Source organism: Nicotiana sylvestris, chromosome 1 (assembly GCF_000393655.2).
Source record: "Nicotiana sylvestris chromosome 1, ASM39365v2, whole genome shotgun sequence".
In the NCBI taxonomy this organism is placed as follows: Eukaryota; Viridiplantae; Streptophyta; class Magnoliopsida; order Solanales; family Solanaceae; genus Nicotiana; species Nicotiana sylvestris.
This window is the reverse complement of record NC_091057.1, coordinates 57,403,340-57,422,470: the sequence shown is the minus strand read 5'-3', so window position 1 is coordinate 57,422,470 and position 19,131 is coordinate 57,403,340. Positions and strand designations below refer to the sequence as shown.

Here is a 19,131-nt window from a genome sequence, read left to right as displayed (position 1 = left end):
GCAGATTGATCCCCATATAATTATTGAAACTTTGGATATCACCCTTGTTCTTATACAGCGGAATCATCGTACTCTGCCTCCATTCTTCGGGCATCTTCTTTGTCTTAAAAATAACGTTGAACGGCCTAGTGAGCCACTCCAAACCTGCCCTACCCGCATTCTTTCAAAATTCCATAGGTATTTTGTCTGGCCCGGTTGCTCTACCCATGTGCATCTTGCGCATAACCACCCCCTCCTCATCTACTCTTATGTGCCTACAATACTCGAAATATTGGCGAATCTCGAAGTGCTCCAAATCTCCTATCACAATGTTTCTATCACCCTCTCCATTCAGGAGTTTATGGAAGTATGTCTGCCACCTTCGCCTAATCTGAGCCTCTTACATCAAAACTCTACCTTCCTCATCTTTGATGCACTTCACTTGATCCAGATAACGGGCCTTCCTCTCCCTCACCTTGGGTATCTTTTTGTCCCCGCCTTTGGCCCCAAGCTCTTCATACAAATGCCCATACGCTGCAGTCTTTGCCGCAATAACCGCTAACTTTGCCTCCTTCTTAGCCCTTCTATACCCCTCCTTGTTCATCCTCTTCGCCTTCTCGTCCATGCTCTCTATAAGCTTCAAGTATGTCGCTTTCTTGGCCTCCACTTTCTCTTGTACCCCTTCACTCCACCACCAGATACCTTTGTGGCCACTAGAGAAACCCTTCAAGACCCTTTCTCCCGTAACTACTCTAATACACTCTGTTGTCGTGGTCCACATACAGCTCGCATCCTCACTGCTCTTCCAGGCTCCCATAGCCAGAAACTCCCCCCCTCCCTCCACAAACTCCAAGGCTTTGTCATTAGTCAAGGCACCCAACATGATCCTAGGCTGACCATACCCAGACCGCTTCTTCTTCTTTCTCACGATCTCCAAGTCCATCACCAATAACCTATGTTGAGTCGTGAGGTTCTTGCTCAGTATAACCTTGCAATCCATGCAATGACCCCTATCACCCTTCCGGAGGAGTAGATAATCAATTTAAGTCTTGGCCAATGAATTCTTGAAGGTGACCAAGTGCTCTTCCCTCTTCGGAAAGCACGATTTAACAATCACCAAATCAAAGGCTTTAGCACAGTCCAACAGCGAAGTACCACCTCCGTTCCTAACTCCAAAACCAAAGCCCATGCACATCGTCATAACCCCTAGAGGACGCCCCACTGTGACCATTGAAATCTCCTCCTATGAATAATTTCTCAGCGTGCAGAATGCCACGGATCAACCCGTGAAGGTCTTCCCAGAAACGCCTCTTAATCTCTTAGTCAAAACCCCCTTAAGGCACATAAGCACTAATCACGTTTAAAGTAGATCTTCCCACAACCAGCGTAATAGCCATCAACCTGTCATTCACCCTCTTAACTTCTACCACTAGCTCCCTAAGATCCATGTCAACCAAGATGTCTACCCCATTCTTATCCCTCACGCGGCCTGAGTACCACAATTTATATCCATCAGCCTCTGGAGCCTTAGAACCCATATGATTTAGGTGGAAACGAGACTTTATTTATTCTTCGGTCATTTTGGAGGATTAAAAATTTTAACAAAAACTGCACATACTTCTATTTTCTTTTTCTTTTGGCTTAATAGACTTTTAGGTTACGTTGTAAGTCAATCATAAGTAGTTTGAATTGTGACGAGCACAACAATTTTTTTAAAAGGTCTTTGACTTTCAAATTAGGAGATGACTCCAATGGATAAACAATGTCATAAAGTCATTACTACGATCCCATAATTGATAAATGATTGAATTTCATGCTAATGTCCAGATCATATTCATATTCCTTGCTTATATCTGAAAATTAAACCTCTACAACTCTCATTATTAGATTACATGTTGAAGCTGAATAAGCAACCAATTTTAATGAACAAAATAGAAATACATTAAAAGGCATTGTTTATTAGAGGACAAGCAATATGTTATAGACATCAACAAAAGGAAACTGTCTGCAGCCATGAATTGGTATAATTCACTTGTCTTCTAAGTCTTTTTAGCATCACCTCCCCACGTCTACGTAACAATTATCAACCAAAACTTTTTTTCATTCAATTCTTCTCATAATGTTAATAGGAAAGAAGGGAAAGTTAAGTCATTGAGATTCAAACTTGTGGCATTATGATTCGAATTGTGAAAAGTTACTGAGATTCAAAGTTGTGATACTATAGTTCGAATTGTGCCATCTTAACCGTTAAACAATTCCCTTGATGGCAAATGTAATTAGTACTATATATATATAAAAGAACAAATTTTGAATTTTTTTTCTTTTAATGATTTTACATGTATTTAATATAGAATTCGTTTACGATTTGAGGTTGTGTGATTGGAAAGGAAAAAATGGAATGAGGACGTCACTACAAGACTTTAACTTGACACAAGAAGACTTGTTGTAGTCCAATCTTGCAAGCCACAAGACCAGCTCATTTGCCTGTTTTCCACATTATTATACGACAATTCAGATGCTAATTACTACTTATCATGTCTAAGTTCTGCACTAACAATCACAGAAATAACCAAATTAATGACAAACTGGGTAAATACATACATTAATGATAAATCTCTCCTTGACTTTGAATCATTAGACGTGTTTTGATCGGCATGGCCTAAATATACACTTGTTATTGCCAAATTCTTGGAAGTATAAGTTACTTAATTTAACTCTGCACCGCTAATAAATGAAGGTGGAAAATCTTCAACTTTTATAAGTGGAATATATAAACCTATCACGTAACTTTTCGTGGAGTATATAGTGTTTAAAATATTTATTTTTGGAAAATAATCACTAGGTTCAAGTCGCAAAAGTCAAAACAGCCTCTCAAAAAAATACAAAATAAAAACTTATATAGTAGATGCGTAGCAAAAGTTTAGTGCACAGAAATATTTTTTTTTAAACGTAATAAGTACTTTAAAACAAGTAGAATAATCCAAGTCATATATATATATATATATATATATATATATATATATATATATATATATATATAAAAGCAAAGGAAGAATGATCTATTAGATCATCAAATGAAATCCTAAATAATTTAAATTTTATGTGACAGTAGCTTGTTCCCCAAGAAATGACACTTCCCACATCATGGGCTCAAGCTAGTTTAGAATAGTCATAAATAACTTACTACTTATAAAGTTTGCTTTTACAAGAAGAAACTTCTGACAAGGAAAAATCAGGTAAAAAATGTGTGAGAATTCGTTAGATAAAGGAGAAACAACTTTATCCAAAATTAGAGGGGAAAGTGGCTTTCATATTTTACTTTAGAGCTGCTATTTTTGCCTAGTCCAGTCTTATATTATTTGTAACCATGACTCTGATTATAGTAACCCTCACCTTATATATTGATTTTTATCAGATTATAAATTAATACTTATCAAGAGATTCACCTATAATAATTGACTTAATTGTATAAATACTTTAATTATCAAGTGGTTATTTTTTTGGTCGGCTCATCGAAATTAGTGAAGTCAAGAATTCACTAAGCACGTAGGAGTATAAGATTTTACTACGCATGTATATATAGAGTATTTGACCAATATATTAGTCTAATGTTAGTATTTTATTTTGCTTAGGCCGTTAATCCAAACTAGTAAGAATACATGTTGCTGTTGGCAAACTTAAAAGCAGAGCAGCGAAACAAACAAACAAAGCAGAAACTTAAAAACTAACTTCCTTGAAAAAATAGCGGAAAGAGACGCAACTTAACGTTTGTCTTTCCTCCTCATTTCCACAACTTAAACGTGTACTCTAAGCTCATTTTCCTCTCTCTATGTATATATACTATTTTTATCAACACAACATTCTCTCCTTCAAACCTTAATCAACTCCTTCATGTCATAAAAGCCTAAGTGCTACTTTCTTGAGTTTTTTCCCTAATCAATCTTCCATTGTATAGCTATCTTTCTTGGTCCAAAAAAAGAGAAAAATGGATCGTAGATCATCGATAGAGAGCGAAGGAAGTGTTCATCTAGAGATAAATGAACTTAATGGAAGACTAAGTGTGGTAGAAAGTGGAGGTCCAACAATCTTTGAACCTCAAAGTCCAATGGAAACAAAGAACAGCAGCACAGCTAATTCTGTTTCTCCGAAAAGGCCAACGATTCGTGCACCGGAGAAAAAGATTACCCTTTTTGCTCTGAGGCTAGCAGTGCTTGAAAAAGCAGCAACTGGATTAGGAACACTTGGTTTCATATGGGCAACAGTTGTTCTTCTTGGTGGCTTTGCTATCACTTTGAACACTTCAGATTTTTGGGTCATAACTACTATACTTTTAATAGAAGGAACAAGAATCTTTAGTAGGAGTCATGAGCTTGAGTGGCAACACCAAGCAACATGGTCTATTGCTGATGTTGGAATCAGTAGCTTTCGCGCGATCAAATCCAGCACTAGAACCATTGTCAATGCTCTAAAAACAATTTTCAAGCCTATTTCTGATGTTGCAAAGGGAAGTAGGCATGTTAACAATAGAGAAATTGCAAGGAATTCAAAGTGGAATAAGCAGAAGCAGCCAACTCGAACGTGGACTAGTTCTGAGGTTCCTCTGCTTCCATACGCGAGATGGATGTTCGTAGCAAGAAATGTTAGCAAAATGCTGTATTGGCTCCAAATACTATCTGCAACAGCATGTTTGGTGCTATCATTGATGAAGCTTGTATTGAGGAACTTTGGTGAAGTGGCCAAAGGAGATACCGATAAGAGGAATAGGAAAAGTGCTCTACTTATATTCTATTCCCTCGCCTTCACGGAGGCATTGCTTTTTCTATTGGAAAAAGCCTATTGGGAATGGAAGATCAGCTTTTGTAGTCTGTTGGAGAAGGTGAACAAAGAGTGTGAATTGGGACCATCAGGTATGACTTCAGTCAGACGGTTTTTTTATGATGCTTATTCGAAAAGTGTTAATGGGAGCATATTTGATGGTCTAAAGATGGATATGGTTTCATTTGCTATTGAACTCTTAGCCTCTAACTCACCTGATGAGCAACTCATTGGTGCTAAAATCTTGCGAAAATTTGCTGCGAGTCCACGGTTTTGTGATGACACACTTCAGAAGATTGGAACAAACATAGTAGTAATGGAGAGGTTGGTTGAGATGCTGAATTGGAAAGACATACAAGAAGAAGAGTTAAGGCTATCAGCAGCAGAGATTATATCAAAGCTTACTGGTAAAAAGCAAAATTCTCTTCGTGTCGCGGGTATACCTGGTGCTATGGAGTCCATATCTTCACTTCTTCAAATCAGCAGGGGTCCTACTGGAGCAAATGATGAAATCTGTGAAAAGAGGATTATCTTTGACAATGAAAATTATGGATTTTGGACATTCAATCATTTGGGGCTGCTCATTTTAAAGAAACTTGCTCGTGACCACGATAACTGTGGAAAGATAGGCAATACTAGAGGTCTTCTGCCCAAAATTATAGAGTTCACACAAGCAGGAGAGAGATTACTAAGAGATGAATCAGCAACGCCAACGCAGATATTGACACTTAAACGATCTCTCCAGGTCGTGAAGATGCTGGCAAGCACAGCAGGCGCCACAGGTAAAGAGCTAAGGAAAGAAATTTCAGAGATAGTTTTCACTATTAGCAACATCAGGGACTTACTAAGATATGGGGAGAAATACCCTACTCTACAACACTTGGGAATAGAGATCTTGAAAAGTCTTGCATTGGAAGATGATGCAACAGAGAGAATTGGAGGAACTGGAGGAATCCTTAAGGAGTTGTGCAACATTTTTTTCAAGGACTCCACACCTAACAACCGCGGTCAAGTAAGAACAGCAGCAGGAGAAGCACTAGCTATGTTGGCACTTGAAAGCAAGAACAACTGCCATACGATATTGAAACTCAAGGTCACTGGAAAGCTCGTCGAAGCATTGGAAGTTCCATTGCTTCGAGTAAATGCAGCAAGAATCTTGAGAAACTTATGTGTCTACAGTGGATCAGGTTACTTTGAAGAATTGAGAGAACTTGCTGTTGCAGGACCAACTGTAAGTACTATACGAAAACTTATTCTTTTTAGTTCCTAGTATACTGCAGGTTAAATTGAATTCTGTCTTTTCAGGTACTCAAAGCAATAATGACAGAGGAAAACAAGTTACAGGAAGTAATGATGGGAGTAGGTGCACATATATTCAAGTTTATAACACCAGAAGAGTCAAGCATCATGTTCCAGAGAGCGAAAATTCAAGAAGCTGAATTGGCTGCAAAACTTGTTGAGATTCTTAGGAAACATCAACATCCATCAATTAAGGTTCCAAGAATTAGGAGGTTTGTCATAGAATTGTCGATCTGGATGATGAGGGATAAAAGAACAAACGTTCAAGCGTTCAGAAATCTGGGATTGGAAAGGGAACTGGAGTACATTATAGAAACCACATCAGAGCTAGAGAGCTTTAATGTTTTCTCAGGAACAGTTGGAATGAATCGACACACTGTGACTATTCATGCGCTGGTTGATACTGCAATGAAGTTGTTGGCTGGGGAAAAAGAATGATAGAAACCTCAACAGTTATTGCACCAAAAAATTGTTTCAGGTTCATACTTTAGCCATTCAAAGGCAATAATGGTGTAAATATTGAAGTATATAGTAGAGCATTCTTTTTCTCTAATTTAATATTATTATGTAGAGGGCTATTACAGAAACATATCATAAGTTACAGTAATATATTGTAATTCGCAACAAGTTCCACTGCTGTCTATTTTAATACTGCTTTTATTTGACAGAGCAAAATATAAAGCTGGCAAAGATCCAGCCAAAATTTGCTAAACAAGGCACAGACTAAACAAGGTTCTGAGATCAAGCAGAAAGCAAACTAGTATTGCCACTACAGTTTGCAGACTCTAATCCAAAATGATATTTGTATCACACAAGCCAAATTATAAATTAAAAACCAGCACTAAAACCCAAACCAGGCTATCCAATGAAAGGAAATATATGACCAAGCAAAAGGCAAACGACAAATAGCCGCTCACCCAACCGTTTAAACTAACATTAGTTGTCGGATGTATAATATATATCATGTGCGATGTGTATAACCGTGTACGATCAGTGTATAATCTATGTATATCCTCTAGGAAAAGTAAAGAGTAAATCCGGCAAGCTATAAAAGAGTACTTCAAATAAATAGCATTGACACTGACAGAATTTCAGCGTTTTAAAAAGTAAAAGCATGTTTCCATGTTGAAAGAATGAGATGTGTTCTATTTGTATACAATACACAAACACTATAAAACTGAATAAAATAGAGAAATTTGAGAGTGCTAACAATTGCAAGATTGTCATGAAAAAATTGTCATCACCTGTACATCTACATAACACATTTTGGTAATCCATAATTTACAACAAACAATGGGCCTATGAGCCTAATTTCTTCACATTGGGAATACATATACAAGCTGAATCACTTGTACCAATCAAGGAAGACCTATGTAAATCAGCGACAACCGAACCCACCCCCTCCATTTCCCACAACCACCTGCCACAACTTACCACCCCTGACAGAAAGTACAAATATTTACTCCCCCCAAAAATGTACATCCAGCGAACAGCAAATTTCTTTAACCGCTATAACTTTTTCGGCTACACGTCTTTGTAAAAAGTCAATCGTCTAACCATTATCTGTTCTTGAAAAAGTTGAGATCCCAACGACGCAATAAACCATCCATGATATTACTTGTTGGGTTCTTCACAACGGTCACAGTGGCTTTAGTACCATCAACCATGTCAACGCTGGACGAACTTTGACTGCTGACAGACATGTCACGATGAGAAGAAGTCCCGTTGCTTTTCACTTCTTTCGCCGATAAAGTACTGTTAGCTGGTGTTACTGATACTTTAACAGTATCTTGAACTTGGACTTTGGCGTCTGAATCATGTCCATTAGAAACAATGGGACTAGCACTAATTTCTTTTGAGGGAGTACATTGTTTTGTAGAAGCTGACTCCTCTTTACTGTCCTGCAAAGGTTGAGGAAGTTCTTCGACAACTTTTGAGGATGCTTGCTCGGCTGGAGGAGGTTTTACCTCCAAGTCTTTTAAAGACTCGAGTACTGCTTTCATTAACATCTGATATTTTGTCAACAGACAAAAGGTCAAAACAGTGAATAAACAGAATGAATACTGAAGCCTACAATTAAGCGATGAAATCCTGCAAACCTCAACGTACTTACCCTTTCTTCTTCCTCCACATTACTAGGAAAATCTGCCAAACTATCAAGTGAGTATTCCACATAGTCATCATCATCTATTGATGCAGGAACATTGGGACCCAACGGGTCACCATTGGAAAGATCAAAGCTGATCATTTTTGAAGATGATGGGGCAGAGTCGGTTCCAGTACCTTCTTCCTGGAGAAAAATATGTATGAAACTATGAATTAGTTGAAGCAGCAGAAATTACTTTTGCCCAGCCATGCTAACATTTCAAAATCGAAAAATTAATACAGGCATCTTTTGTCATAAACTCTATTGGAAGGCCAAATCGCCAAAGAAACATGAAAGCATATCCATAAATTCTTGAAGCAGACTAATTCCTTCCAGTTAAAGTGGATATTTCAGGTGATTGATTTTATGGAAGAGCATTCAAGGAATAAGAGCATTTTATGAAAGTTTTCCTTGTTAAAACCTCCATAAATAATTCCGAAATTTGTGGAATTACCTGGTCTTCAGTCTGGCTATCCTGCGCAGATATGTCAGACGGGACCTGAACAAATTGAAATAAACAAGAATGAGACAGAAAACATAGGATAGACTTTTTCATGCGTAAGCACGGTTTTTTGTAGGCATGCAACAGAGATGATTTGATTAACTTAGCAGACAGTAGATATGCAATAGAGATTTACTATAAAAGTTTCTCATGACAGATCTATACTCTCATATCTATGCTTCTCGCCACGTAGACACACATAGAAGCCTAAACCACTCGAATCCAACCAGATGCATTAACTAGGGTTAGCGCAGTTCATGGTTGAAAATGTATAAAGAGCCAAAAAAAATTATTTTATCCCAGCATTTCTCTGTTTTGATCTCATCCCCCTTTCCCCATCCACCATCCTGGAATCACCCCTGTAGACACTTACCCCTTCCCTTCCCTTCTCTTTCTGTCACCCACTCACCAGTAACTGTCCCCTTTAAAGTAGCTTCTTGCCTTTGATCACTCCTTTTCCATCACAAAGATCCTCAGCAGTACGGATCTCCCCCTAAACTTCTTCTTCCAAGACAAAATAAAATATCATTCAACCTTGAATGGAATTTTCTCAACAGAGGGGTTGGGGTTGGGGGGGGGGGGGGGGATTCCTGTCCATTCACTAGCCCTGCAATTGCCACAATCTCCTTGCCACTATGGTAATGACTTGGGCATGTCTAGCTGCCATATCTTAACTTGGGGAAAAAATCACCTCTGAATTGTAAAAGGAGAAGCTTGAATTTCAACCCAAAAGAGGCACCTTGGATGAAATCCTTGTTCTTCCTTTGCACCAACTTCTATGTGACGAGACCAATACTCGTTAGCACTAGAACTAACAGAGGCACCAAGTGGCAGGAGATCGAATGAAATGGCAGGCCAACCGACCCTCTCCACCCCCAACCAAAAGCTCCCCTAACTGCCTATCTACCCATGTACATAGCTTGATCAGAGGTCAAGATTGCGGTGCGAATAGGCAATCTGAATTGAATATAACTAGTGACGGAAAGGGGAATAATAGGAAAGCTTTCTTTTTTCACCAAAAGAATGGCATAGAAACGGAAATATTGGCAAAGAAAAGCAAAAGATCTGGAGAAGGAGTAGCTGTGTAACGATTGCAGATCCAGAGGCGAGAGCAGAAGGGGAACATGAGATTGTCTGCAATAGAGCATGAGGAAGTAGTGGCAAAGAAAAGCAAGTGTCTCCTTATGCAAACAGAAAATAATAAATAAATTAATGCACAATGGAGTGGACACAAGTTAAGCAAATAGTTGGGTCAGGTCGTGCATTGCCGTATGGCACAGAAAGGAAAGCACAGTTCTATAAACCAACTCGGGTAAAGAAGTTCCATAGAAATGGGTGTATAGAGAAAAACCATCCTATGAATGCAAAAGTTCTTTTGACTATGCTATGTAAAATATAGGTCACATCAGAATATATTTTGAATCAGCCAATTCTATAATTTCAAAGAAAGAAAAGGGAAATTGCAGATTTCAACTTCCATGCATTTGGTTACAAGCATGTATGTCGTAATTGTTGAATTGTGTGAAAATCTCATCTAAAAGTTTAAGCTGCTAGAGAGAGCACACTTTTATATATTTATATCTTCAATACGTCCCCTCACGTGTTGGCCTGATTATTTCGCATCGATCAAGCACGTCAAGATTCTTTTAAATACTTGGTGGAGGTGATACTTGAATCCAAGACCTTATACCATGTTGAATTGTGAGACCATATTTTCTAAAATGTTAAGTTACTAAAAAAATCTCACTATTAATATTATATCCTCAACAGTCAGTAACTACACATTTCCACCTGCTCTTTTCAACTCTGACAAGTTATCCAAGCATACATGTCCGTGTATAAATTTCTTTTCCATCACTTCTCCTCTTAAAACCCCCAAACTTTTCTGCAATAGAATTGAGCTCATGCCATCTATTTTACCAATTATCAAAGCAACAACTTGAAGGTTTTTCTGTTACCTCTGTCCGACTCATGGGTCTTTTGGAGCGAACCTGCTTTATTACATCTTCAGTTCTACTAGTTGGTGCAGCTGCAACTGATAGCAAATTAAACATAAATAACAGTCGATATTTGTATAGCATGAAGAATCAAGATAAAACCCGTTCTCCCCTTCTCTAAGATAAAAATTTGGAGGAAATGAAACAGCTGCTGGAAATAAAAAAGAAGAAAAGACTAATACCATCATGGACATCATCCATAAAGTCAACTTCATGGACTGTACTCCAACTGCCCTGGAAATAGTTAGAGTTCGAATCCAATGAGTTATTAGCCTAACTCAGCAGTTTCCACGCACTTGAACCAGTAATGACATGGATTCATAGAACTATACCTTGCCAAAATAATCTTGTGGCATGTCAAAGAATGCACCCCCTGCTTCATCCTCTGGTGGTTGCAAAACATTGTTGAAAAAGATACTTATAGAATCAAAATAAAACTGTGGGCGTGGAGAGTTGTGATCACCCTCAAATTTTATAATATTCTTGTCCCCCTGCCAACATTAAGTTCACTAAACAATAAGAAACAAAATGGGGTATATTGGCATATGTCATTTCTGGACAAACAGCAATAAATACCAGTTACAAGAATGAAAAGTGTTATAAAAACACAAAGTTAACTGCTACATAGCACATAAAGGAGCATAGCACTAGAGAACTCGCGTTCTAAACCCAGAGATCCTAAGGTGCTTGGACACGGGTGCGGGTGTCAACACGGGTGCAGATCTAGAGGTCGGATCCTTAGAAATGTAAATTCTAAGATTCGGGATATAGATCTTAGCACGGATATGGGTGCAGGGATCCGGCTAAAAATAATTCAAAAAAATAAAAATATCAAAATATCTCTAAATTATAAGAAATTTTGTGGAACACTTACGTATAGCATGTAAAGTGTGGATTTCTTTTTTATTCTCAAGTTGTAGATAAATAAAGGATTGATTTCCTAGATAAGGTATGCAATTGTCTTCAAATTTACCCTAGTTTTGGCTCTGATTTTGGTAATCAAATTGTATCTCGTCTCGAATTTTTTCTTCCGTCGTGGTCAAAGTACCCAAAATTGTTTGACCAGATCCGATACGAATCCCATACCCACACCCATACTAGTGTCATGTCGACACAGGTGAGGCACCTAAACTGCCGTGTCGGAGCAACTTAGCAGAGATCCACTTGAAGAAGAAAAAGAAACATTTGACATGCCTTTACACCTAAGAAAAAGAAACATTTGACATGCCTTTACACCCATAAAGTCTGTAAACTTAAGAACAAAAGAAAAAAAGACTATCCAATTCTTTCCTTTTTCTCCTTTTTTCCGGAAAGGGGGAGGGGGTAAATTAGACAGTTACCATGTACGCCTCAAATACACGATCAGAGTGATGGGGCTGTATAAAATCATCATCAACGGCATGACCCAGTAAAACAGGGACGAAGCATGACTTTGCCACCTACATAAAATTTAGCAAACGAAAAGATCAAAGATGGTCAATAAAATTGTTTAAAAAAATAAATGGAACTAGCACTTCCAAAAACGTTCCACCCAAAAAGCTTGATACTAATAGGAAAACTTCCTACAATATCTTCACTTACATACTGTTCTATTTCTCAATTGCTGATTGTTGTCAAACATAAAAAAGGTCATATTATCAAGAGTCATACGTAAAACACCTTCCCACAGGAATTACCTTAATTGTGTTCAACTCGGTTATGTCAAACTTTGCCTTTTTTAAGACCGCTCTGCGCATATATTGGATTGCAAACTTTACCTAAAATAACAGGAAAGGAAGAAGCTTACACAGAGCAATGACTTAGGAAGAAGACAGAACAAAAGAAGGCCACTCCTTCAGTTGCAAAGAGAAAATATGAGAATAACCCAAGAAAAGAACACGGAAAGTATATTTCAAAATGCACCAGATAAAAAACTTTGAACTCTAAAACTTTACAGTGAACTTGGGCAGCCGGATTTTGTAAGTGTCTACAAGTTCCATCATCAAATCAACCAAATCAGAGAAGGGGCTGTCTAAAACCATTCCAGCAATGGATGGATCCTTAGCACCGTACATGAGGCTGCAAAGTCGATGTATAAGTCAGTCACTTTAATACGGCTACCAGTGACGACGCACAATGTTTTAGGTATATACCTGACCATATACAGCAAAAATAAAAATAAAAAGGTAGAGAGATTGCATGCGCATGCAATCTCTCAAGTCATGCTGATTACCGGAAGTTAATCGATATGTTAGCTCGCTACAAAAGGAAACCCTTTCTCGTAACAAATAATTAACTAGCCAGAAAAGGAAAACCTTTCTCGTAACAAATAAGAAACTCTTTGAGACTGAAGGCTTAATCTTGCGCATAAAATATCTCATCTTCTCTTGATATACCTAATAAAAAATAATATTTCTCATCTAATGTGAAACTTAGCAGATCAAGACCAATTTTGATCTGCTAAGTGAAACTTGATGTGAAACTTGACTATTCATCTGTTACGCTTGATGACTACTACTTTTTGGCCAAACAAACCTTTCTTGTGCTTAAGGGGACATGAACGAAGTGAATGGTTTAGCCATACAAATTTATGATCCTAAAACACTAAATTTAAGTATGTGTAGAACGTGCTAAATGGTATTAAGATAAATGATCTTCTACTCTTATCACAAAAAAAAAATGCTGTGATCCTAAAACACAGGAGTTAATATGTTTTGGAAAATTTGGCATTTCTCGTCCCATCCATCAACTTGCCTCATTGTGTTGTGCCTATGGCGAAGCTTGTGTATGCCTAAGAGCTGTACACACAGTCTTGGCTCCCTAAAGCCTCACAACATCATAGCACAAGATATTTTGAATTTAAATATTCTTACTAGTACACAGTGAAAATCTTTTAAGCTAGATCCAAGTTAAGATTGCTATAGGCTTACATCAAAATGATAATATACCAAATTAGCCTGCTATGGATGTCAAAGAACTACAACTAAACAATGTTCTATCTTTTTGTGGATTCAGCATGCCTTCAACATCTATAAAATTTGTTGCACTTTCTTTTTGGGCCATCTGATAGGCAACAGCCAGTACTTTTACTCCAACATAAAAAAAACTCCACCAGTGTTTCTTATATAAGAAAAACAATGAAGGCAAGTTTCACAGAATTAAAACTGAGGAAAGCGGCTCCAATCCTTTTATTTCCCTGGTTCTTCAACAATACAGATCACCAGCAGGTTATTCCACTTGCTAGATAACCCTCCTTATGCCAAGAATCTGTATGCAAAACAGTGTATATAGATGCAGCAGGATCAACAAAAAAAGCAAAGAAATTAGAGTACCTAGTAACTGCACCCATTGAACGACCCCACAAGCCAATCAAAGAAACATTGCCATCTGTCCTCAGATATTCAACCACAGCTCTGAGATCATCCTTCTGAGAAACAGACCAAAAAATGTCAAAATTCATTAACAATAGAAGGCAAAAGCAGCGGGCAGTTGTTGGTAACAAGTTGTAACTCAACAAGACATCCCAGCAAAAGCAGAAGATTCTAACACATAGATCATGGCTCAGATTAACATATCACCCCCCCCCCCAAAAAAAAATCTCCTTCATACCCATCCCACCCCCACCCAGCTTGTGTGTAAGAGCATTTAGGTACTTGTAATTTCATTGATATGCCATATTTAAAAGAAAAAATAACTTAAGCTTCTTTTGCATGTTATAGAGAGTAGAGGCAAAAAAGAATACGACTGTCTGTAAAAAGTAGGTGAAGGTTACAAGAAGACAAGATTTCAATGACATAATCCTCGCTTTCTTACCACCATCCATCAGGTAAGCAGCCAATAAACACGTTCCAGCACAAAATACAAGATGCAGCATTATTTGAAATAGCATCCACCATAACAACATGGCTTCAGCTAGACACGAGCGGATTTATAGGCAAAATTATGGGCACGCAACCCTTGATCTTTCCGCAAAATTAAAAATTGTATATACATATTTTTAAAAATTGGTATAATATTAATTGTTGGCACCTATGCTCCAAGAAAGTTGAATGGTGCACTTGGTTGAAAGTTGAGTTATTTACCAAGAGGAATAGGGATCAATTCCCACTTGATACATTTTTTCCTCCTTTTTTTTAGTAGTGCACTCATGTACTAGAAATCCTAGATCCGCCTCTGGCAAGACAGGCGCCAAAAGTCCATCCAAATATAATTAGAACAAATACATTAACATTCATTATAATATGGCTAAAAGATGAATAATTTAGAAAGAGAAGGTCAACAAACTTCAATTCACTAACACGCCACAAGCACAAAAAGAAAAAGGAAGACAAAAGTAGAAAATAAATCAGAACATGTTTTTAACCAGCTAATCAAGCCTCATATTTTCTAACGAGGTACTAAGCCTCATATTCTGAGATATAAATTCTTATCACTTGCATTATCTATTTATGCTGTCCATATTTGTAAACATTGCATAAAGAAAACTGTAAACAGCACTGACTTATAAACAAGGAGAAGAAATAGATAAACAATGTCAGCGGTGGTACCAAAAACTAAGGCATTATATTTCAGGCTTATCAGTCGCAGATGAGGAAACAGTTTTGTCTCTATTTTTTACAAGACCCTGCACAGCAAATCTCAAATAATGCTTTAGACTTGACAACTAATCACCTTCTCTAAAGTATTTTAAGATAGAATAGGCACAGCAGAATTTATCCAACAACTTATCAACAGGTCTAAGCTTTCATTTGAATCTCAAATAGAATAATCAGCTACTCACTTCATTCCAACCCAATGTAACGTGCTCGCCTCCAGAAAGTCCAGATCCAGAAAAGTCAAGGGTGAAAACAGTTATGTTTAGTGGCAATAATATAATAGCAGCTTCACTGGCATCTGCTCTACATCCGCTGCCAAAGGATCATCCAAAACAACTTCTTAGCAAAGAAAACTATTAAATGAAGTCAAAATATAAATAAATAAAAAAGTTCTTCTCCATATAATCGCTGCATCAAAGGAAAAGTACAGTAATTTTCTAGCGTAAAAACAGGAAGAGTACTACTTAACCTTCACTAACCTGTTTCCATGACAGTAAATCACACAAGGCAGTGGCTTTCCTTCTGGACGAATAAGAGGCATATAATGGGTACATTTAAGAACATCATCCCTACTATTTTTAACCTGCAAATCAGTAAGGCCATTAAAGAAAAAATGACTAAATAGTTCGAAATACAGACAATAGGTGAACTGTTCAATAACACTAGCAATGACCTAAAGAGTTTGTAAATAAGTCTTTAAAAAAAAGTACTGTCTATAACAACTTAAACACTCAGATGAGGTAGTCACACAATCCATCATGGTATCAGAGCGCATACAGAGGTTGTAAGTTCAAGTCTCACCGCAATCCATTTCACAAGCTTGGTCCAATAACAAAAATAGTAAAAGCTATAGCTTTTATATTAGGTAACCACACAATTATTCGGAGTCCATATAAACAAACAAATAAAAGGGCAGCCTAATGCACTAAGCTCCCACTATGCGCGGTTGCGCCAAGGCTCCCCTTTATAACAAGCAAATAAAAAGACCACAAACAAAAAGAGAAGATCAACCTCTATTAATTTCCTATAGCCATAAGTGAAGGATTGAAATTTTTCCTGAAATGATTTTTGTAATATTTTAATAAGGATCTCGTGGTGTGCTTTCTCCTTGTTGGCATGATATGTTGATGATTATCGGGAAAGCCTCACATAAAGGGAGTTATCAGATAATCTTTGCTTCCGAAAGTTAATTCTTGCCCCGCCCACTTCAATTTACATGTTTTAACAGAAGTCTCCCAACTCTTCACGTAAGGCAGTTCCATGTGGCATCATGATGCGATCGCTTCTCCATTCCCCAGCTCCTCACAGTATTTCTCTGCTATGACTTTACTCCATAAAGCATGTTCCTCTATGGACATTACTTATAGCAATTGTCGTGTTGCTTCTCAACACATCATTCTAGAGAATAACATGCCTCTTTATCTGTCAGGTTCTACAACCTAATTATGAAGAGCAAAGGGATCTAACACAGTTCCCGTGGACATTGATGTTACAAAATAGTATTCAGATTTTTTCTTTCCATCAAAATTAACAAAGTAAAAAGTTCCAGCTATTAAGTTTTGCTTATATTCATTGTTTTATGAACATCACTTTAAATTTGAATACATAAGTCTGAAAATTGATCAGATAACTAGGATTATTTGTTTTGCTCCCATATAATATTAGATCTGTCTCTACATGATCAACTTTCAACCTATTTCATAGTAGTAAATGTACTTCATTGTCACTTTCTAGTTTTCCAACGTCAACTGTCTCATATTAGTTCTCCAACTCATTACTTGGTTATTAACAACACAGAGCCAAATGAAGAATACACGTAAACACGGGTAAAGAAATACATAGTCTATTCAATGAGTAAATAAAATATTTCTTTGATAACTAATACCAGCTCTGGGAAACATAAACAGAAAATATATGAACTAGTAAATAAATTAATTGGAAATAGTTTATTTAATAAGTAAATAAAACATTGACTTGACCTAAATTTCAGAGAAAAATAACTGAAAATAGCAAGATATTAATTACCAACGCACTCACCTCCAGATCCCTCCTTTGGTACCATTTCCCTTTAAGCATGAATTCTTCATCTAGTAGATCATTTTTAGGATCATACTCAGCCCTGAAATCCACAGGAAGTAGAGTCGTTATTTTAAGATTAGCATCTATTATATAGCACAATAATTAGAAGAAGAAAATGGGTATAGGTCAGTTGTCAAGGCATGTTATAAGGAACTCAATTATCTTGGCAGTAACGGATGGTAGTAACCTCAAGTATCTTGCTTAGAAACAGACATTTCGCTGCTTCAAGCCCCTTTCCAAATCCCAGTGTAAAAGAGTAAAAATTCCTCCAGGTAATTTCTGGAAATACCCTTTCCAGAGTTAGTTCTTTCGTGTACCACAATGGATGAGTCAGAACCCTAAGTCTAAGAAATATCTCCTCCTTTATATTCTTAGGTTCAGAATTAACTACAGAAATTAGAAAGAAAATAAGGTACAAAAAATTTCAACAGAAATTTCATAAACTGAACAGAGGATTCCCACTATATGCCATGGATATGTACTAAATATGAAGTCCTCATCACCTATGCAACATGTTTGCATTCCAAAAGTAGCACGATAAAGTAGCTTTTTTAGTTTCTTCAATCAGAAAAAGCAATACTCAGAGACACTTCCAAATTCCAAATTATAGAAACACGCCTTAAACACACAGTCATTAGTCTCAATGGTGGATCCAATCAAAAGATGCACTGTTCAATATCAAATAAAGAGGAAAGGCGATACATTTCACAAATTTTGCAAAATCACTTGCAGAATTTTCATTTGTTTGAATTAAAAACCCTATAATTCAAGTCTCAAAAGTATATCAGGCCCTAAATAAACACATACAAATGACCTGTCAATTTCAAAATTTAAAAGAAATTCAGTACTTGAGTGATTATGATTTACACCTAACTTTTCTGCACATGAAGTACAAAACAATAACTCCTAAGATCAAGAAACCTAAACCAGACAAGTGCACAATAAAGAGAAGCATAAAAAGTAGACCCCCACATCCGCAAATTCTCCAGATAACCCCACATCAAATTAAAACTAACCCACGTCATAATTTGGGAAAAAGATAAAAACTATACAAACATAAGCACAAAAGCAAACATATTTTGCATACTTCTTGCAATTTCAATTAGCAAAGTAAGATACTACACTAAATAGAAAACCCCCACATCAAATTAGAACTAACCCACATCAGAATTTGGGATAAAGATTCAAACTTTACAAAAATAAACTCAAAAGCAAACATATCTGCATACTATAGCAATTAAAATTAGCAACAAAAAAAAGACCAAAATTGGAAAAGGGGTTTATCAAGATCATACCTTGGGGGTCTAATAATAAAGTTGACAAGTTGTTCCATAAGATTTAGGTAATTTCAGATCTTCTTTCTCTCTCCCAAATAGGAAGGTGTATTAAGTTTCTTGAATCTTTTTCTATTTTTGTGATAAATTTTGTTAAATAAATGATGTGTTAGAGGGCGGAAATTTTTGGGAAGAAATGAAGCAGCACTATTTGGTAGGGGGGGGGGGGGGGTTGATGATGTTTTTTCTTTTTCCTCCGAAGAAGAGGAAGAAAACGAGAAAAGCGGCCTTTGGCACTTCCGTTGGTTGCATTGGACTTCATTTTTCATTTGATACTTCACAAACAAAAACAAAAAAAATTGCCAACCGTCTTCACGCTATCACGTGTGTCTTCACGCTATTCTTAAGAAAAATTTATTACTCCATTTTGCTTCGTCAAATGATAAAGTTTAGAGCAGAAAGGCCG

General features: G+C 37.0%; 3 protein-coding genes across 5 annotated transcripts; 1 reads left to right on the top strand and 2 right to left on the bottom strand.

Moving 5' to 3' along the window:
* Positions 1-1,021: 1,021 nt before the first annotated feature.
* On the bottom strand, positions 1,022-1,517 carry LOC104225095 (uncharacterized). The gene is made up of 2 exons (XM_070147922.1): positions 1,323-1,517; positions 1,022-1,222 (listed from the first exon to the last, which is right to left on the bottom strand). Exons 1-2 carry the CDS (start codon positions 1,515-1,517, stop codon positions 1,022-1,024), a joined length of 396 nt encoding a protein of 131 aa, XP_070004023.1.
* A 2,346-nt stretch (positions 1,518-3,863) lies between these two features.
* Positions 3,864-6,720, top strand: LOC104225094 (uncharacterized). Its single transcript, XM_009776860.2, has 2 exons — positions 3,864-6,025; positions 6,100-6,720. The coding sequence occupies exons 1-2, from the start codon at positions 3,965-3,967 to the stop codon at positions 6,529-6,531; spliced, it is 2,493 nt and encodes an 830-aa protein (XP_009775162.1). The 5' UTR covers positions 3,864-3,964; the 3' UTR covers positions 6,532-6,720.
* Positions 6,721-7,263: 543 nt separating this feature from the next.
* On the bottom strand, positions 7,264-18,905 carry LOC104225093 (uncharacterized). 3 transcript variants are annotated; one of them, XM_009776859.2, is made up of 14 exons: positions 18,687-18,905; positions 17,350-17,431; positions 15,792-15,895; positions 15,498-15,624; positions 14,050-14,144; positions 12,673-12,796; positions 12,415-12,495; positions 12,079-12,177; positions 11,071-11,229; positions 10,921-10,972; positions 10,700-10,776; positions 8,694-8,738; positions 8,207-8,383; positions 7,264-8,102 (listed from the first exon to the last, which is right to left on the bottom strand). In XM_009776859.2, the coding sequence occupies exons 1-14, from the start codon at positions 18,722-18,724 to the stop codon at positions 7,653-7,655; spliced, it is 1,710 nt and encodes a 569-aa protein (XP_009775161.1). In that variant the 5' UTR covers positions 18,725-18,905; the 3' UTR covers positions 7,264-7,652. The 3 variants fall into 3 exon arrangements, with proteins under 3 accessions (XP_009775161.1, XP_070012423.1, XP_070012440.1); XM_070156322.1 differs by lacking the exon at positions 18,687-18,905 and adding an exon at positions 17,895-18,157; XM_070156339.1 differs by lacking the exon at positions 18,687-18,905 and adding an exon at positions 17,579-17,867.
* Between the last annotated feature and the right edge of the window lie 226 nt (positions 18,906-19,131).